The 14,700-nt window shown below is 38.2% G+C and overlaps 2 protein-coding genes across 2 annotated transcripts in view; one reads left to right on the forward strand and one right to left on the reverse strand.

Annotated features, from left to right (window-relative positions):
- zdhhc8b (zDHHC palmitoyltransferase 8b) overlaps nt 1-6,194 on the forward strand; it is a 92,034-nt gene extending 85,840 nt beyond the window's left edge. Inside the window, exon 11 of the mRNA XM_088335586.1 lies at nt 859-6,194. Coding sequence (XP_088191712.1) covers nt 859-991 — 133 coding nt within the window. The 3' untranslated portion in view covers nt 992-6,194. The remainder of the gene's footprint in view (nt 1-858) is intronic.
- Nucleotides 5,231-13,845, reverse strand: ranbp1 (RAN binding protein 1). Its single transcript, XM_088335589.1, has 6 exons — nt 13,717-13,845; nt 10,620-10,753; nt 10,387-10,544; nt 10,120-10,248; nt 9,951-10,019; nt 5,231-6,154 (listed from the first exon to the last, which is right to left on the reverse strand). Exons 1-6 carry the CDS (start codon nt 13,729-13,731, stop codon nt 6,021-6,023), a joined length of 639 nt encoding a protein of 212 aa, XP_088191715.1. The 5' UTR covers nt 13,732-13,845; the 3' UTR covers nt 5,231-6,020.
- Nucleotides 13,846-14,700: the final 855 nt, after the last annotated feature.

The following is a 14,700-nucleotide window of genomic DNA, read 5'->3' on the forward strand; positions in this document are numbered from 1 at the left end:
TATTTTTTACAATAAATACATGAAAATGTCATTACAACCAACTTGCCATACAATAGCTTAAACAAAAAGTGCATCAAAATTTCAACGGAGCTGGCGAATTGAAAAGTGTGAGCACTTCTGTTTTAGAGCCACATTGACAAACTAAAGTTATGGTAACAGATAATCACTCATCCTTCCACTTAAGCGTGCTTTTTATATCTTTCTCAATCACAAACACAGCTTGACTGACGAACTAATGTTATGATAAGAGCTAATCTATCTGTCTCTACCTGAACGTGCTTCCCAAAAATAAGTCAACTGTGCTATCTCTTGATCACACAAGCGCTTTTCTACCGCGCATTTTTTAAAATCTTAATATTGTCAGCGGCCTTGATTTGCTGGCATGCCGGGACTCAGGACTTAGCAGAGCTGCGGCTGATTACTCCACTCTAACGTCATAAGTGGCTCCGCCCCTTGTTGCATTTCCTGCCAGAAGGCACAGGGTGGGTAGCGTATGAGAAAGAAGGCAGAAGAAATGGAGAGGCTCAGCTGTATTTAAGCCTAAAAAGTCGGCCCATTGAATTAATAAAAATGCCGGTACGGATATCCGTCAAATTCACTAAAATTGTTGACCTCTACTTCCTAATAGGTTGTGTTCCTTTAATGACGTCACAGCTCTACAGGGAACAATCCGGATGGGTCAACTTTGAGACTTAATTTCACGAGTCCCCCGGCGTGATGAATATATATAGTTGGGAGGAACACTACACATTTTGCAAGTTAATGAAAAAAGAAATTCTGTTTGGGAATACCTTTAACTTCTGCGTCATCCAGAACTGTGACTTGAAGTCAGTTTGACGTTTTTCTCTTTCTATTCAGAGAAGCCATCAATGTTAACGGCCAGATGGATTGCCACCCGAGCGCCAAGGGTGTCACAGCCAGTCCCAATCGTCACGGTAACCTCAAAAAGATGACTGGGGTGGGCGGAACCACCTATGAGATTTCAGTGTGAGCAGAGACGTCGAATTCACCTCAAGTGACAAGATCATCATGTTTTTGGGGTTTGTGTATGGAACTGAAGAATGCAAAAGAATGATTTGTTGAGTCTGATTATCTTCGGGAAAACGGGGATTCCATATCTTGGTTACATGGACCAAAAGATTGTATTCTCTTAGGTGTTTTCATCTAAGCTGGTCCAAATGTCCTTTACCTTAAACCTTTATTCTCTACGTATGTCGTCTTTCGGAACTAAACATAACGTGATGGTTACTGTGTATACTCAATTCATGGTGCCTGTTTATCCACTCAAAATAATTACGATATATTTATAACAACAGCTTCAAAATGCAAAACCACACACCTACAATCAACTCCAGCCATTTTCACTACCCAATTGATGACAGGTTAAGAAGGGAGGAATCCATTCATCCATTCACTACCCAATTGATGACAGGTTAAGAAGGGAGTAATCCATTCATCCATTATCTGCACCGCTTATCCTCTGTAGGGTCACGGGGTGCTGGAACCCATTCCAGCTATCTTCAGGCAGTGGGCAGGGGACATCTTGGACTGGTTGCCAGCCAGTCCCAGGGCACACAGAGATATACAACTCACTAGTTCATTCACACCTAGGGACAATTTGGACTGGCCAATTAACCTGACATGCATTTATTTTAGAATGTGGAAGAAAACTGCGCTAACCACTCAGCCGCTGTGCAGCCCACCTTCTGAATTAATTGTCAAGTTACTTTTGGTCCCTTGAAAAAAGGGCATGAGTGTTCGCGGCTACGCCATGTTCCTCGGGGCACCACTTTCTCCTGTAAAAATGTATAATTCCTAAAGCTTTTTTCACATTTTGATCTGGAAAGCCAAAAAATTGCAGCTGGGATTTTGCACTTCAAACCCACATTAATTACATCATTGTATTTCAGAATGTGATGTCCAAATAGTTTGACCTAGCTGTATACTAAATTTCCAGTGCCTGTTAAACCACCCTAAACAATTACGGTAAATTTTTGACTTGGCAGGTCTTTGAACCAGTTTAGTACATTCATTTCGGTTAAAGGGACAGATTGTATTTTCTGACCACTAGATGGAGCAGTTTTGTGTCATGCCACCGAAAATGAGTGCTACAAAGTACAAGGAAGAATACAAACTACAGAGACTCAAAGCATACCTGCTAACACTACTGCTTTACTTGTTTGACTACTGCTTTTATTCCCATAATAGCGGCTACAGATTTTTTTCTTTCCAACGTTGAACAAAAACAAAAAAATCTTTATTAGACAACTGTTTTAGTCAACGGTGGCTATATCTTGAAGCAAGACTCCAATTCTTTTTGTGTGAATAAACCGCTCCAACGATTGCATTAAAAATCCATCCATTATCTGCACCGCTTATCCTCAGTAGTGTCGCTGGGGTGCTGGAGCTCATCCTATCTTCGGGCAGTGGGCAGGGGACACCCTCAATTGGTTGCCAGCCAGTCGCAGGGCATTAAATATCCATTTTGGTAAACGTTTGCCACTTCGTGTTCTAAGAAAGCACATGTCTTTTTAAAAATATATATTCTGGAAACTAATTGTGTTTCGTGCATAAAAATAGAGTGCACGATAACATATACCGCTTTATTATGTCAAAAGGTTGCCATGTATGCAGTGCGCATTATTTGAGCAAGTGAGTTCGTGTTGTGCAACCAAAGAGGAGTGCTACAAATGCACAAAAATGATTAAACATTACGGGACACGAGATTCATAGTGACAAAACCACAACATTTTTTATATTTTGGTCCCACCATTCACAAGGTTTTTGGGTAGAAGTAGCAGCAAATGGTCCACAATTAAGTCAGCTCCCTCTAGGGTAGGCTCATGTAATGTCAAGCAAATGCAAATTGCTCAACCTACGAGTAATTATTAACAATATGCATTTACATGGTAGTTCATATGTATTTAGGTTACGATTTATATCAGAATTAATTGAGTGAAGTTTTCTTTCTACCACTAGGAGTCACTAAATAATATATACTGTCGCTTTAAACAAAGATTTGGATTACAGCAGTACCACTTTAAACAGTGAAACAGAAGGGGTTGGGGGTTGTGGTTAAAGTTTAGTCTGATACACTACACGACAAAAAAAACTGAATTATAGGGAAGCTTATAAAAAAGGTAATTGTAGTTTATCATCTAGATTTTTTCTTAAGTAACAGACACAAAAAAAAATGTGTCACCAGTTACGCCGGAAATATACTTTTTTGCCAGAAGTCCTTCCTCTTAAATGCTTTAAAACGCATTATACATAAGACACTCTTCCCTCCTTGGATAAATACTGGAGTCAAAGTCAACTAGTGGTAAAAACCGTGATTGATAAAGACCAACCCTGCCTGAGCCCGACCAATGAAATTCATTTAACGGACTGAGCCCGAAGAAACCTATTTTTTTAATATTTTAATTGTGGGGGCTCGGCTTCTCGCACTTTTTTTTAATTATCCACTAGTCGTTTTTTGTTCTTTTTCCTGGGGTGGAGGATCCACACCATACATTCAGATCCCTCTCGCATGCTGGATAGTTTATACAAAAAAAAAAAGGCGAGAGAAGCATGGCCCTGCCCAAATGCGATGATTGACATTTTAGGCCTATTCAGGCCTAAGATCTCCCCTCAAAACTTCTAAAGTGAGCCTCCCCCCCCACCCCTTTTTCCAAAATACAGGACACATCCAGAAGATTAATAACATGAAACATTTTCTGATTCAGGCAATAAATGTCCTGCCTCAGGATGGTATAGGCTTCTTTCAAACGCTAAATCACCTCATAACTTAGTTGAAAAACTTTACATTACCAGGCTTGTAAAACTTGTCTGGTACCGTGTTAATTTATATTGTACACATAGGCATGTGAAAAAAGTTTGATACAGACTGGAGGTCAACCAAATATCAGCAATTCCTTATTTTTAGTCGGTAGCTTATTAAACACAGCATTTGTAGATTTTTAATTTTTGTGTAAAAATTGATACAGCCAGAAAGGCTCAAGGAAACTTTACTCGACTAATGCCAATGTATTTTAAGCTATGTATCAATGGAAAATGGTTCAGCACAAGATTGCTAAGCAGTATATGTAACGTGGTATCAAGAAGTATTGCATATTAATGGGAAATATGAAATTTTGTCAAGCCCACGTGGAATTGACAACAGTAGTCTAAATCTAGTTACAAATGTTTGTCAAGGAGTATGACTAAATGCATTTGAATATGCTATTTTTTGAAGTGCAGTAGTAACAATCTAGCATTGTATGGTGTTGAAGTAGTTTCTTAACAATTCCAATGAATCTGGTATTTTAATGAATAGGCCATGTACAGATTCAGAGTAATGAGTGTTGACATATCCCAAAGAAAGTTTACCGACATAAATCCAGTACAATGATCCAATTAAATTTCCAAAGAGGAATTTCACTATTTTGCCAGATATCTTGGAAGATGAGAGATCTGAAATTCTTCAATAGAGTCAACTGTATAAAATTATAAACAATTCTATGGATGTTCCTATTTTTGTGAAGAAACCCGAGCGGTCAATAAAGTGTCATTCTAACAACTTTGATCACTATGTGTGAAATTCTTCCTGGTAAAAATCCAAACCCAGTCGATGCAAAGAGTGAGCGATTGTTTTAATTCATTGGAGGAAACATTTTCAGTTTTTAGGGAGAATAATGTGCCAGGATTACATTTTAGGCAATGCAAACAAAAAAAATAATTCAATAGTATAATTTTAAGGACTGTCTTAGTTTTAGAATAAAAGTATTTTTACACATAAGAACATTTACCTGCATATATTTCAAAACAAATACGGATTAATTGGTTTTAAATTTTTCATTTGGCGTTTCCATTTTTTATTTTACTTTGAGGAAAAATCATTTAATGTGACAAAAAACATTTTGTCCATTGAAAACAAACTTAAATGAATAAAAGGATAAACGGAGCAAAATCGCCCAATATAGGAAATTAATTATCCTTACAATACTTTGTAAGGACTACTTTAGTTTTGCTCAGTTAGTGTTTTCCTATTCAATAAGGAAATAATTTTGCGCCTTTTTTGTACAGGACAAGGCATCGCTTCTCCTTAGTACACTAAAAAGTGTAATTGTGCAGAATTACCCAAAATCAGAGACATTTTTCCTACTTCAGGTTTTTCCCATACCATATGTTTAGAAAAAAAAATAGTTTGAATTTCTTTCAGGTGAAAATCCAAAGCTGCTTGATGCAAAAGTGGGTGACAGTGTTTTATTTAAAGGCGGAGGAAACATTTTCAATCATTTTGAGTGCAAATGAGAAGCAACAAGTATTTACGAATGCACTGGCACTTGGATGAGTTTTCGGAAATGATTCGATGAGAAGTCGACTGATGTGAGGCAGGGTTGCTCGGGACAGAGGTCACGTGCTTGCATTCTGGGAATGTTAAAGAAACTTCCTGGCGGGGAGCACAAATTGGAGCCGTGTTGTTGCAAACGTGAAGTTTGGGCTTGCTTTTAAAAATCATCCGCTGGCCCAAACTGCTGCTAGAATTTCCGCTGACATGCACCCCACACGCCGGTGACAGGTCGGGCCCAGCAAAAACGACTTGATGTTTACTTGATGCCAAAATTTGACAATGTGATGTAACAGAAAATGTCTTTCCACGACACCTGGTCCCTGATCCGGAGCTGCTTACAAGCAGGCTACAATATCCTCTACTTAAAAAAAAAAAAAAAATTAAAACAACTAGTAAATAACCCCAATGTGGGACTCATCTTCAACACAAGTCTTTTGACAGTTCGTCACAAGTGACGTGAAAGTGTCGATGACCGTATTTGAAATGTGCGACATTCCAATGTTTTGAAGAGAAAGGGCAGCTTCGTTTTCTTCCTTTGCTATTCTGTTTGGTTTGCAACGTTGGTATCGAGGACTCGAGGAGAAAAATATTAAAAAAAAAAAAAAGGTAATCTGTCAAGTGTCCAAATTCTGTTCATTTACAGTCTATTGTAGAAAAAAAAATACATTGTAACCGGTGTAGAAAGTTCTTAATTCTTATCCTCAGCAGTCACACTCTTCTTTGTTTCCTCATCTTTCTTGTTGCTTTCCTTATCGCCTTCTTCCTTGTCCTTTACGGAGAGCTCCTCCAATTTCTCTACAACTTTGATTGCACTATCAGCGTCTGTGGCAAAGACAAATGAATAAATGGTGAATAGACTACATTTATATATACAGTCATTGAGCACCTTGCACTTCACACACGCATGCATGCACATTGGGGGCAATAAGGGTTAAATGTCTTGCCCAAGGACACTTTGGTCCTGAGACGACCACTCTACCTTCTGAGCCGCTGCCACCGGATAAGTCAAATGTAAAAACATTTGCTTGATCAAAGCTTGCTTCTCAGTCTTGCTGGAGAATAAATGAAATGGTTTTTGGTTGATTCATTTTTTTTAATTTAAAATTTGTAAAATTGACTTTAATGCTCAATTCTGAATATAAATTGTTGGGTTAGATTAACGATTATACACACAAGCTCAGCTGATTATCGGCACAGACATTTGAAAATTTGACGGGTATTAGTATTGCCTTATTTTTTAATTCAACTGGCCTAACTTATTTAGACTCAGAAGCATAATAGCCTCTTTCTCCCTCTGGCCTATTCCTCTCTGCTACTCCACCCCTCTTCTCTTTATCCACCCTTCACCTTCCGATTGGATAATTGACTGGAAGCAGAGCCACTGAAGCATGAAAAGCTATTTATAGTAAGTTTTATTGTAATTAACAAATATTCTTTCTTTTTGTGTTATTAAAAAATTCTTACGCTTTTTTTTAGGCTTCAGCAGAAAATAAATATCGTCTCCAAATATCAGTTTTTGACCACTTAATACTGAGAGACCCATATCAGTCGATCCCCATTACCGTATTTTCCGCACTATAAGGCGCACCTAAAAGTCTTAATTTTTTTCAAAAGCTGACCATGCGCCTTATAACACAGTGCGCCTTATATATGGCTCAATATTAAATTCGCAAGGTCTCGCAACTTACTCAACAGCCGCCGACTCGATTTTACCCCGAACGTGGAGTAGTCCGCGGTGTATGCTGGGATTTATATACCGGCGTTTCATTGGCTAACCAATGTGTCAATCATCATTTGAATCGATCACTATTGGCTGAAGTTATTCGGAGCCTCGGATTGGCTAGATGGCCAAAACAAACCCTGCAATCGGCCGAGTTTAGCAATGGCGTAGCAAGTCCGCGGTGTATGCTGGGATTTATGTACCGGCGTTTCATTGGCTAACCAATGTGTCAATCATCCGTTAAATCGATCGCTATTGGCTGAAGTTATTCGGAGCCTCGGATTGGCTAGATGGCCAAAACAAACCCTGCAATCGGCCGAGTTTAGCAATGGCGTAGCAAGCTTGCTTAAGTACCCCATAAAGAAACATGTTTCATTAGTCTGTATTTGTAAATATTCTACTCTCCTGGATTTACTTCACTCACGGTTGTAAGAAGACCATGATTGCGTATCATTATTGAACGTGAGAACTTAGGTGAGTTATGCGGCTTTATATTTTCCCGGTATTTTGTTTTAGAACGATCTTGATGTTGCTGTGATGAGTTGAGTGAATTAAACTCAATTCCAAGTGTTTATTGTCATATGCACAGTAAAGTTGTGAGCGAAAAAGAAAATAGAAACATAGAAATGTTTGGCATTTCTTGAATCCCAAGACTTCAACCTTCCGAATGATATTTAAAATGACTCATTTAAGCGACATCGTACGGACACCGCATCCGCACGTGTCTACGACACGTATTTGCTTCTTTGCAAGCTTTGGGAATGTTAAGGGGGTAATCAGTTTGACTGAATCATCTGACTGTTTTGTCGACGTTCCCATTGTAGCGCCTTATAATCCGGTGCGCCTTATCTATGGAAGATATAGGACCAAAAACTATTTTTTGGGGGTGCGCCCTATAACACGGTGCGCCCTATAGTGCGGAAAATACGGTACATACTCATGTATAAATAGTGATTCAAATCCTAATCGTTCAAATTAAATAAAATACAGTGGCTTGCGAAATTATTTGGCCCCATTGAACTTTTTCCACATTTCAGACTTCAAACAAAGATATAAAACTAATTTCTTGTAAAGAATCAACAATAAGAGGGACACAATCATGAACTGGAACACACTTTATTGGATATTTTAAACTTTTTTTTAATAAAAAACGAAAAAGTGGGTGTGCAAATTTATTTAGCCCCTTTACTTTCAGTGCAGCAAACTGTCCAGAAGTTAAGTGAGGATCTCTGAATGAGTCACTGTTGATCTAAATGACTAACGACGACAAATGGAATCCACCTGTGTGTAATCCAGTCTCTGTGATATGCTAATTGTGATAGTCTCAGAGGTCTGTTTAAACCGCAGAGAGAATCATGAAGAACGAGGAACACACCAGGCAGGTCCGAGATACTGTTGTGGAGAAATTTAAAGCTGGATTTCGAAATAAGATTTCCCAAGCTTTAAACATCCCAAGGAGCACTGTGCAAGCAATAATATTGAAATGGAAGGAATATCAGACCACTGCAAATCTACCAAGATCAGGCCGTCCCCCTAAACTGTCTGCTCATCCAAAGAGAAAACTGATCAGAGATGTAGCCAAGAGGCCTATGATCACTCTGGATGAACTGCAGAGGTCTACAGCTGAGGTGGGAGAATCTGTACATAGAACAACAATCAGTCGTACACTGCAAAAATCTGTCGTTTAAAGATTGTCACGAGCCACCTGGGAGACACCCCAAACATGTGGAAGAAGGTGCTCTGGTCAGATGAGACCAAAATCGAACCTTTTGGCAACAATGCAAGACGTTTGGCGCAAAAGCAGCACAGCTCATCACCCTCAACACACCAACCCCACAGTCAAACACGGTGGTGGCAGTATCATGGTTTGGGCCTGCTCTTTTTTCAGCAGGGACAGGGAAAAGAGTTAAAATTGATGGGAAGATGGATGGAGGCAAATAAAGGACCATTCTGGAAGAAAACCTGATGGAGTCCGCAAAAAAACCCGAGACTGGGATGGAGAATTGTCTTCCAACAAGACAATGAACCAAAACATAAAGCAAAAGATACAATAGAATGGTTCACCCAAAAACATAAGGTGTTAGAATGGCCAAGTCAAAGTCCAGACCTCAATCCAATTGAGTATCTGTGGAAAGAACTGAAAACTGCTGTTCACAAACGCTTTTATTCCAACCTCACTGAGCTCGAGCTGTTTTGCAAGGAGGAATGGGCAAAAATACAGTTTCTTGATGTGCAAAACAGAGACATACCCCAAGCGACTTGCAGCTGTAATCGCAGCTAAAGGGGGCGTTACAAAGTATTAACTCAATGGGGCTGAATAATTGTGCACATCCACTTTTTCGTTTTTTACTTGCTAAAAAGGTTTAAAATATCCAATAAAGTGTGTTCCACTTCATGATTATGTCCCACTTATTGATGATTCTTCCCAAGAATTTACAGTTTTATAACTATGTTTGAAGTCTGAAATGAAGCAAAAGGTCAAAGTTTAAGGGGTCCAAATAGTTTCGCCCATCGTATGCACCATAGAAAAACTCAAGTGGCATATTTGGAAACAAATGTTAGTGCCAGGGATGGGTGAGGACAGGACAGGGTTGATGTCAGTTGATATCAGGATCAGTTGCATCTCTGATAATTTTACAACACAGAAGTAGAATTTTACGCATAAATTGTTCATTAAATTCAAGGGGAAAACACCATTGCAGTGTAATATTTATTATTTAACTTTTTTGTGGAGAGTTAAGTGAAAAAGCAGATGTGCCATGAATTACCCTTAGCAGTAGCTTGATGGCCCACCAGGCTTGTAAAGCACTGTGGGAAACCTGGAGCATTGAAAACTCATGCTGTCATCTAAAATTCCATATTACACCTCAATAAAGGAAAGGAAAATGTGTCTCATACCTGATCCTTGTAGTTTGTTTCTGACAACATCTTTGCATTCATCAAACTTCACTTTGAACTTCTGAGCATCTGCAATGAAAACACATCTTACTCATATGTCCATAATGTGACCCAATTCAAATAATTTCCAAGCAATTTGTACTCTGTTCTTTGCACAATAGGGGCTTACTTTCTGCATTTAAAAAGCGTATGGCCAGGAGTTCAGGTTTGGGTTCTTCATCAGCGTAATCCGCTAGTGTGTTCCACACCCAGGCTCTGTCGCTGCCCGCATTGGGCTTCAGTTCCATCATTGGAACAACTGCAATTCACAAATTGGCGATCCGACAAAAATTCATTCATCAAAAGAAAAACAGGTAATTGTTGGAATCCATGCCAATTTTTGAGCAGACTTCACATTTTTAACTATCCATTTGGACTGAAAAGAAGCCACACTCACTCTGGTGATTGGCACAAAGCTTCAAAGTACGATCTCTCCTCATCAAGAGACGGATCGTTCCCTTGTCCTTGTGCCTAAGTAGCTTGACGTCGCCGGTGCCTCTCTCCTTCCACTCAGGCGGGTCCATTTCAGAAGCAAATCGGTACAGTTTTGCTCGCCTGAAAACAAATAAAACATAAATACCAGAAAAATAAAACCTGACCGTCAAATCCCAGCCAGTGATGGCTACTGACATTTTAAAAAGTTCTTCCTCATCTTCTTCTAACGTTTTCACTTCCTGCTCGGGAAGGCTCACAATTGGCTCAAACTGAGGGTCATGATTGGAGTCTTCTGGAGTTTCTGTGGTAGTTTCCTGCTCTTCTTGGTCCTGGTTGTAAGACAAGAAAATGAAATGTAGAGAGATAGGAAGTAGGAAATATTTTCTGGAAACTTTTCTTAAATGCTTTTCAGGTATAATGTGCCAGGATCAAATTTACATTTTACATAAAATATAGTTCTGATTTCTCATTAATTCAAAAGAAATTGGATAATAATTTCTTGTGCAGAACAATAGTCCATATGGAGTACTTTATACTGGTCATAATTTGATGTTTATGTTGCAAAACAAATACTGCAGTATTGGTTAAAAATTGTAGCCAGCTTGGGTTTCAATTATTCTGTTTTTAATACGCAAACTGGGCAAAATCATCCAATGAGTATTAAGACGTGATTTGGTCTATTTTAAGAATAAGTTTACCAAACAATACAAAATAAGTGAGACAAAAAAAAGAGGATTAGTTAACTAAGCAGAATTATCCAAAATGGGAAAAGGCATAATTTACCTATTTTAAGGCATTTCCTTACAATATTTGGTAAGGGAGGATTATTTATGACACACAAGGAAAGGTATGATGTTAAAAATAAGCATAGCTATCCGATATGGAAGAAAGAAGATCTATTAGAATTTTTTTTCCTTACTATTCTAAAATAAAAAATATAATTGTATTATGTCTATAATTCTACTCACTTTGCGTATGTTCCTTGGAGAAATCAAATATACGGAAATATGTTAATTAAAAAAATCGAGCAATATTTTCAGCTGATACACAAGGATTTTTATTTCAGAAATACACATAAAGCTATCACTTTTCAAAATGATCCTTATGGAACATGTTTTAAACATAGTAGATGGTAAAAATTAGCTGCTAACTTAATTATTACTTTAATATTATGTTCAAAAGGTCTGAAAAATTCTTTTAAGTCCAATGTGCAATATTTGACCCAGTATTGTCTGGCACAAGCGAGGGCCAATGATACACAGCATGGCTCAACTTAAGTAGGGATACTTAGTTCATGTGTTTCTGACTATTATTCAAATCAATATTTTTATTGGATGTTTTTTTTTTCCTCTAAGAGGCAGTCAATATAACGCACTGGTCCTTTGATAAAAATTATATTGAAATAATTAACAGATCCTTACTGGGGAATAATCATACATGTTTGTTTTATTTAATTAAATTGGGTTTTTACAGAGTCCAAAATGTTTATAGCTTTGTTTCCCATTTTGGTCATCCAATTTCCAAATTGTTAAAGGAAAATGCTAACACCTTTAGATAAAAGATGTTTATAAATAACGCTTGCTAAAACGTATGTATTTAATGGGGCAGTTTGTTTAATTTGACCACTACATGTCGCTACGTAGAGTAGTGCAACTGGAAGAGTGCTAAAAACTCTGACCAAAATGCACGATTTTTAGGTTTTATATAGATGCATGTTAATGAAGCTCATTTGTGTTTTGTGGTTCACGGCAATGTTCCAAATTTTTATATAAATTCCATAGTTAGTAATTGAGGCTTGCGTTTAAACGCGTGTTGAGATCTCCATATTGCTTACCTATAACTTTTAGGTTTAATAGTATGTCGTCTAATAGTTCGTGGTCTGTGCAGCCATTTGAGACTGTGATTAAGGGTTATAAAAATAAACAGACTTGACCTTTCTTCAGTATCAATAGATGGTGACCAACAATTATGTCAGCTCCCCCTAGGCGAGGCTAAATGTTATGTCAAATTAACGAAAATCTCTTAACCCACAAATATTTTTAAATGCCCACTTTTTATGATAGTGCTGCCTGTTACACTGTTCCTTCATCGCCCCAGTGTGTTATATTTGTCAACTGGGCCACCACGATCTGTTGTCTAATGCAAATGAAAACCAGTGCCACAGCAAGCAACGAAACAGAAGACAAACATGGCGGCGACTTAGAACTCTGCTATGTAGAAGAAATACGAATTCCACAGAGTTTTTATGTTTCTTAGGTAAAAGTTAATATTGGTGTAATAGTTCATATATTTTCCTTAGTAATCGATGTGATTTTATTTAAACTGAAAGTTTTATTGAACCACTAGGGGGCACTACATATTCCACATTGTCGCTTTAAGTAAAATGCTCGCTGGTTAATATTGGTTTCACTGAGGGTACGTCACAATAAAGAAGAAAAACTTGAGAAGCACAGAACTAAGGAGTGGCCGGAAACATTAAACAATTCCCAAAACACTGACCACACATTGAGAACGATATTTAGCAAGAACAAATTAGACTGTTCTTCCATTCGAGGCACTGCTTTGAACTTATTCCACTTTAAAGTAGAGAAAGAAACCCCGCTAAAAATAAATGGTATCTCGTCCAGCAAGGAGGCCTTACGCGGGTATGCTGATAAAGCGAAAATGTGGAATACAAAAGTGCCACGAATAAATCACATTTACTCCACAAATGCACGGTGATTTATGGAGTTGGTGTATCAGTTGAGTCGTTACTGCGTAATTTACCCAGCGACGCGTGAAACACGCTGACACATGCTAACGGTAGCTAAACAGCAGTTAGCATCTGTTGGACCTCGGTACATAAAAGCTAACAAAAGATGGATAACGCAAACACCTAATGTCAGCTTACGTAAAATGTTTGCAGTGTGATCGAGGAATCATTTACATTTCTATAATGTTTTAGACGAAAATGGCGAGGTAGTTTAGTGTTGATGTAGCTGTTAGCAACCATATAGGCTAGTAAATAGAAAGAGTGCTAGCGGTAAGATGCTAGACACCCTAAGGAACACGCTTATAAGTCGAACCAATATTTACTTAAGTAACACAAATTATTTACATATTTTAATGTAAAGCCAAAACGATAACGCCACAGTTACTACTTTAGCATAGTCAACTTGCTGTCGGCAGTTATAATTGAAGATCCCTTTAAAACTTTCGGCTAATGGCGAATCGCCCACTATGGGTTTATTTCGCCAATTCTTATGTTAAAACAACCAAACGACTTTCAGTGACAAACAAATTGTGGCCTCACCTTCGGATCAGCCATAATATGGTAGATGTTTGCAGATTTGGAAGTTAACTTGGTGATTCAAATCCCAAACTGGCCGCCGTTTTCCTTTAGCTCGTCTCACTTCCGGTTCCAGGTTTCGCGCGCTGTTATCTGCACTCAACAAAATCCGAAGTACCGTATGTCATTTTGTCACAAATTGATTGTTGCTAAACTTTCAATAAAAACAAACAATGAATACATACTAATTACACCATCCGTTTTCCCCTCTGAGGGGACATTTTACACTCCAATGTAATATAATGTACTTATATTAAAGGGACAGTATGTAACATCTAGAGTCTCCTAGTGGTTCAAAAAAGTTTCATTCAGTAAAAAAAAACACATTGATTTGAATACTAAGCATAAATACATGAACTATCTATCTATATCTATCTATCTATCTATCTATCTATCTATCTATCTATCTATCTATCTATCTATCTATCTATCTATCTATCTATCTATCTATATATCTATATATCTATATATCTATATATCTATATATTTATCTACCTTGGTCATATCCCTCAAGAGGGGTGACCGACAGCAAGACAAACACATACAATAACAAAGAAAATAAAAGGGAAAAATAAATAGCAAAAAAACACTCACAAAAATTTTGGGACCATGGCCAACCCAATTGCCCAAACACCCAAACAAGTTGGGCACATCGGCACCTAAGTTGGTCATGCGTTCGTCCCTCCAGATGAAATGGGACACCAGAAAGCGGCCATGTCACTCGGGTCAGGGGGACACAACACACTCTTTTGTTCAACAGCAGGGGCCGACAGCTTTCACTGGTTTACCCCTGTCGCATCATACGGCTGCCCAGCCCATCCTTAAGAACGCGTCCACAATCCACTATCCTTTCACAACACTTCTCCACTCCTTCCTATCACCAACAAGAGCTCTAGCATCCATTATAATTAGACCTCTTTCCTGCAGTGCACTCATAACACCATCCAT

This window comes from Urocampus carinirostris, chromosome 5 (assembly GCF_059441175.1).
Source record: "Urocampus carinirostris isolate Australia breed hairy pipefish chromosome 5, RoL_Ucar_1.0, whole genome shotgun sequence".
Classification (NCBI taxonomy): domain Eukaryota; kingdom Metazoa; phylum Chordata; class Actinopteri; order Syngnathiformes; family Syngnathidae; genus Urocampus; species Urocampus carinirostris.

Excerpts from the sequence above, each read along its gene's own strand:
- ranbp1 (XM_088335589.1), bottom strand. Across the intron at positions 10,020-10,119 it reads ACGCTTTTTAAATGCAGAAA|ATGCTCAGAAGTTCAAAGTG; the intron begins GTAAGCCCCTAT and ends TTTTCATTGCAG. Across the intron at positions 6,155-9,950 it reads AAACAAACTACAAGGATCAG|ACGCTGATAGTGCAATCAAA; the intron begins GTATGAGACACA and ends TCTTTGCCACAG.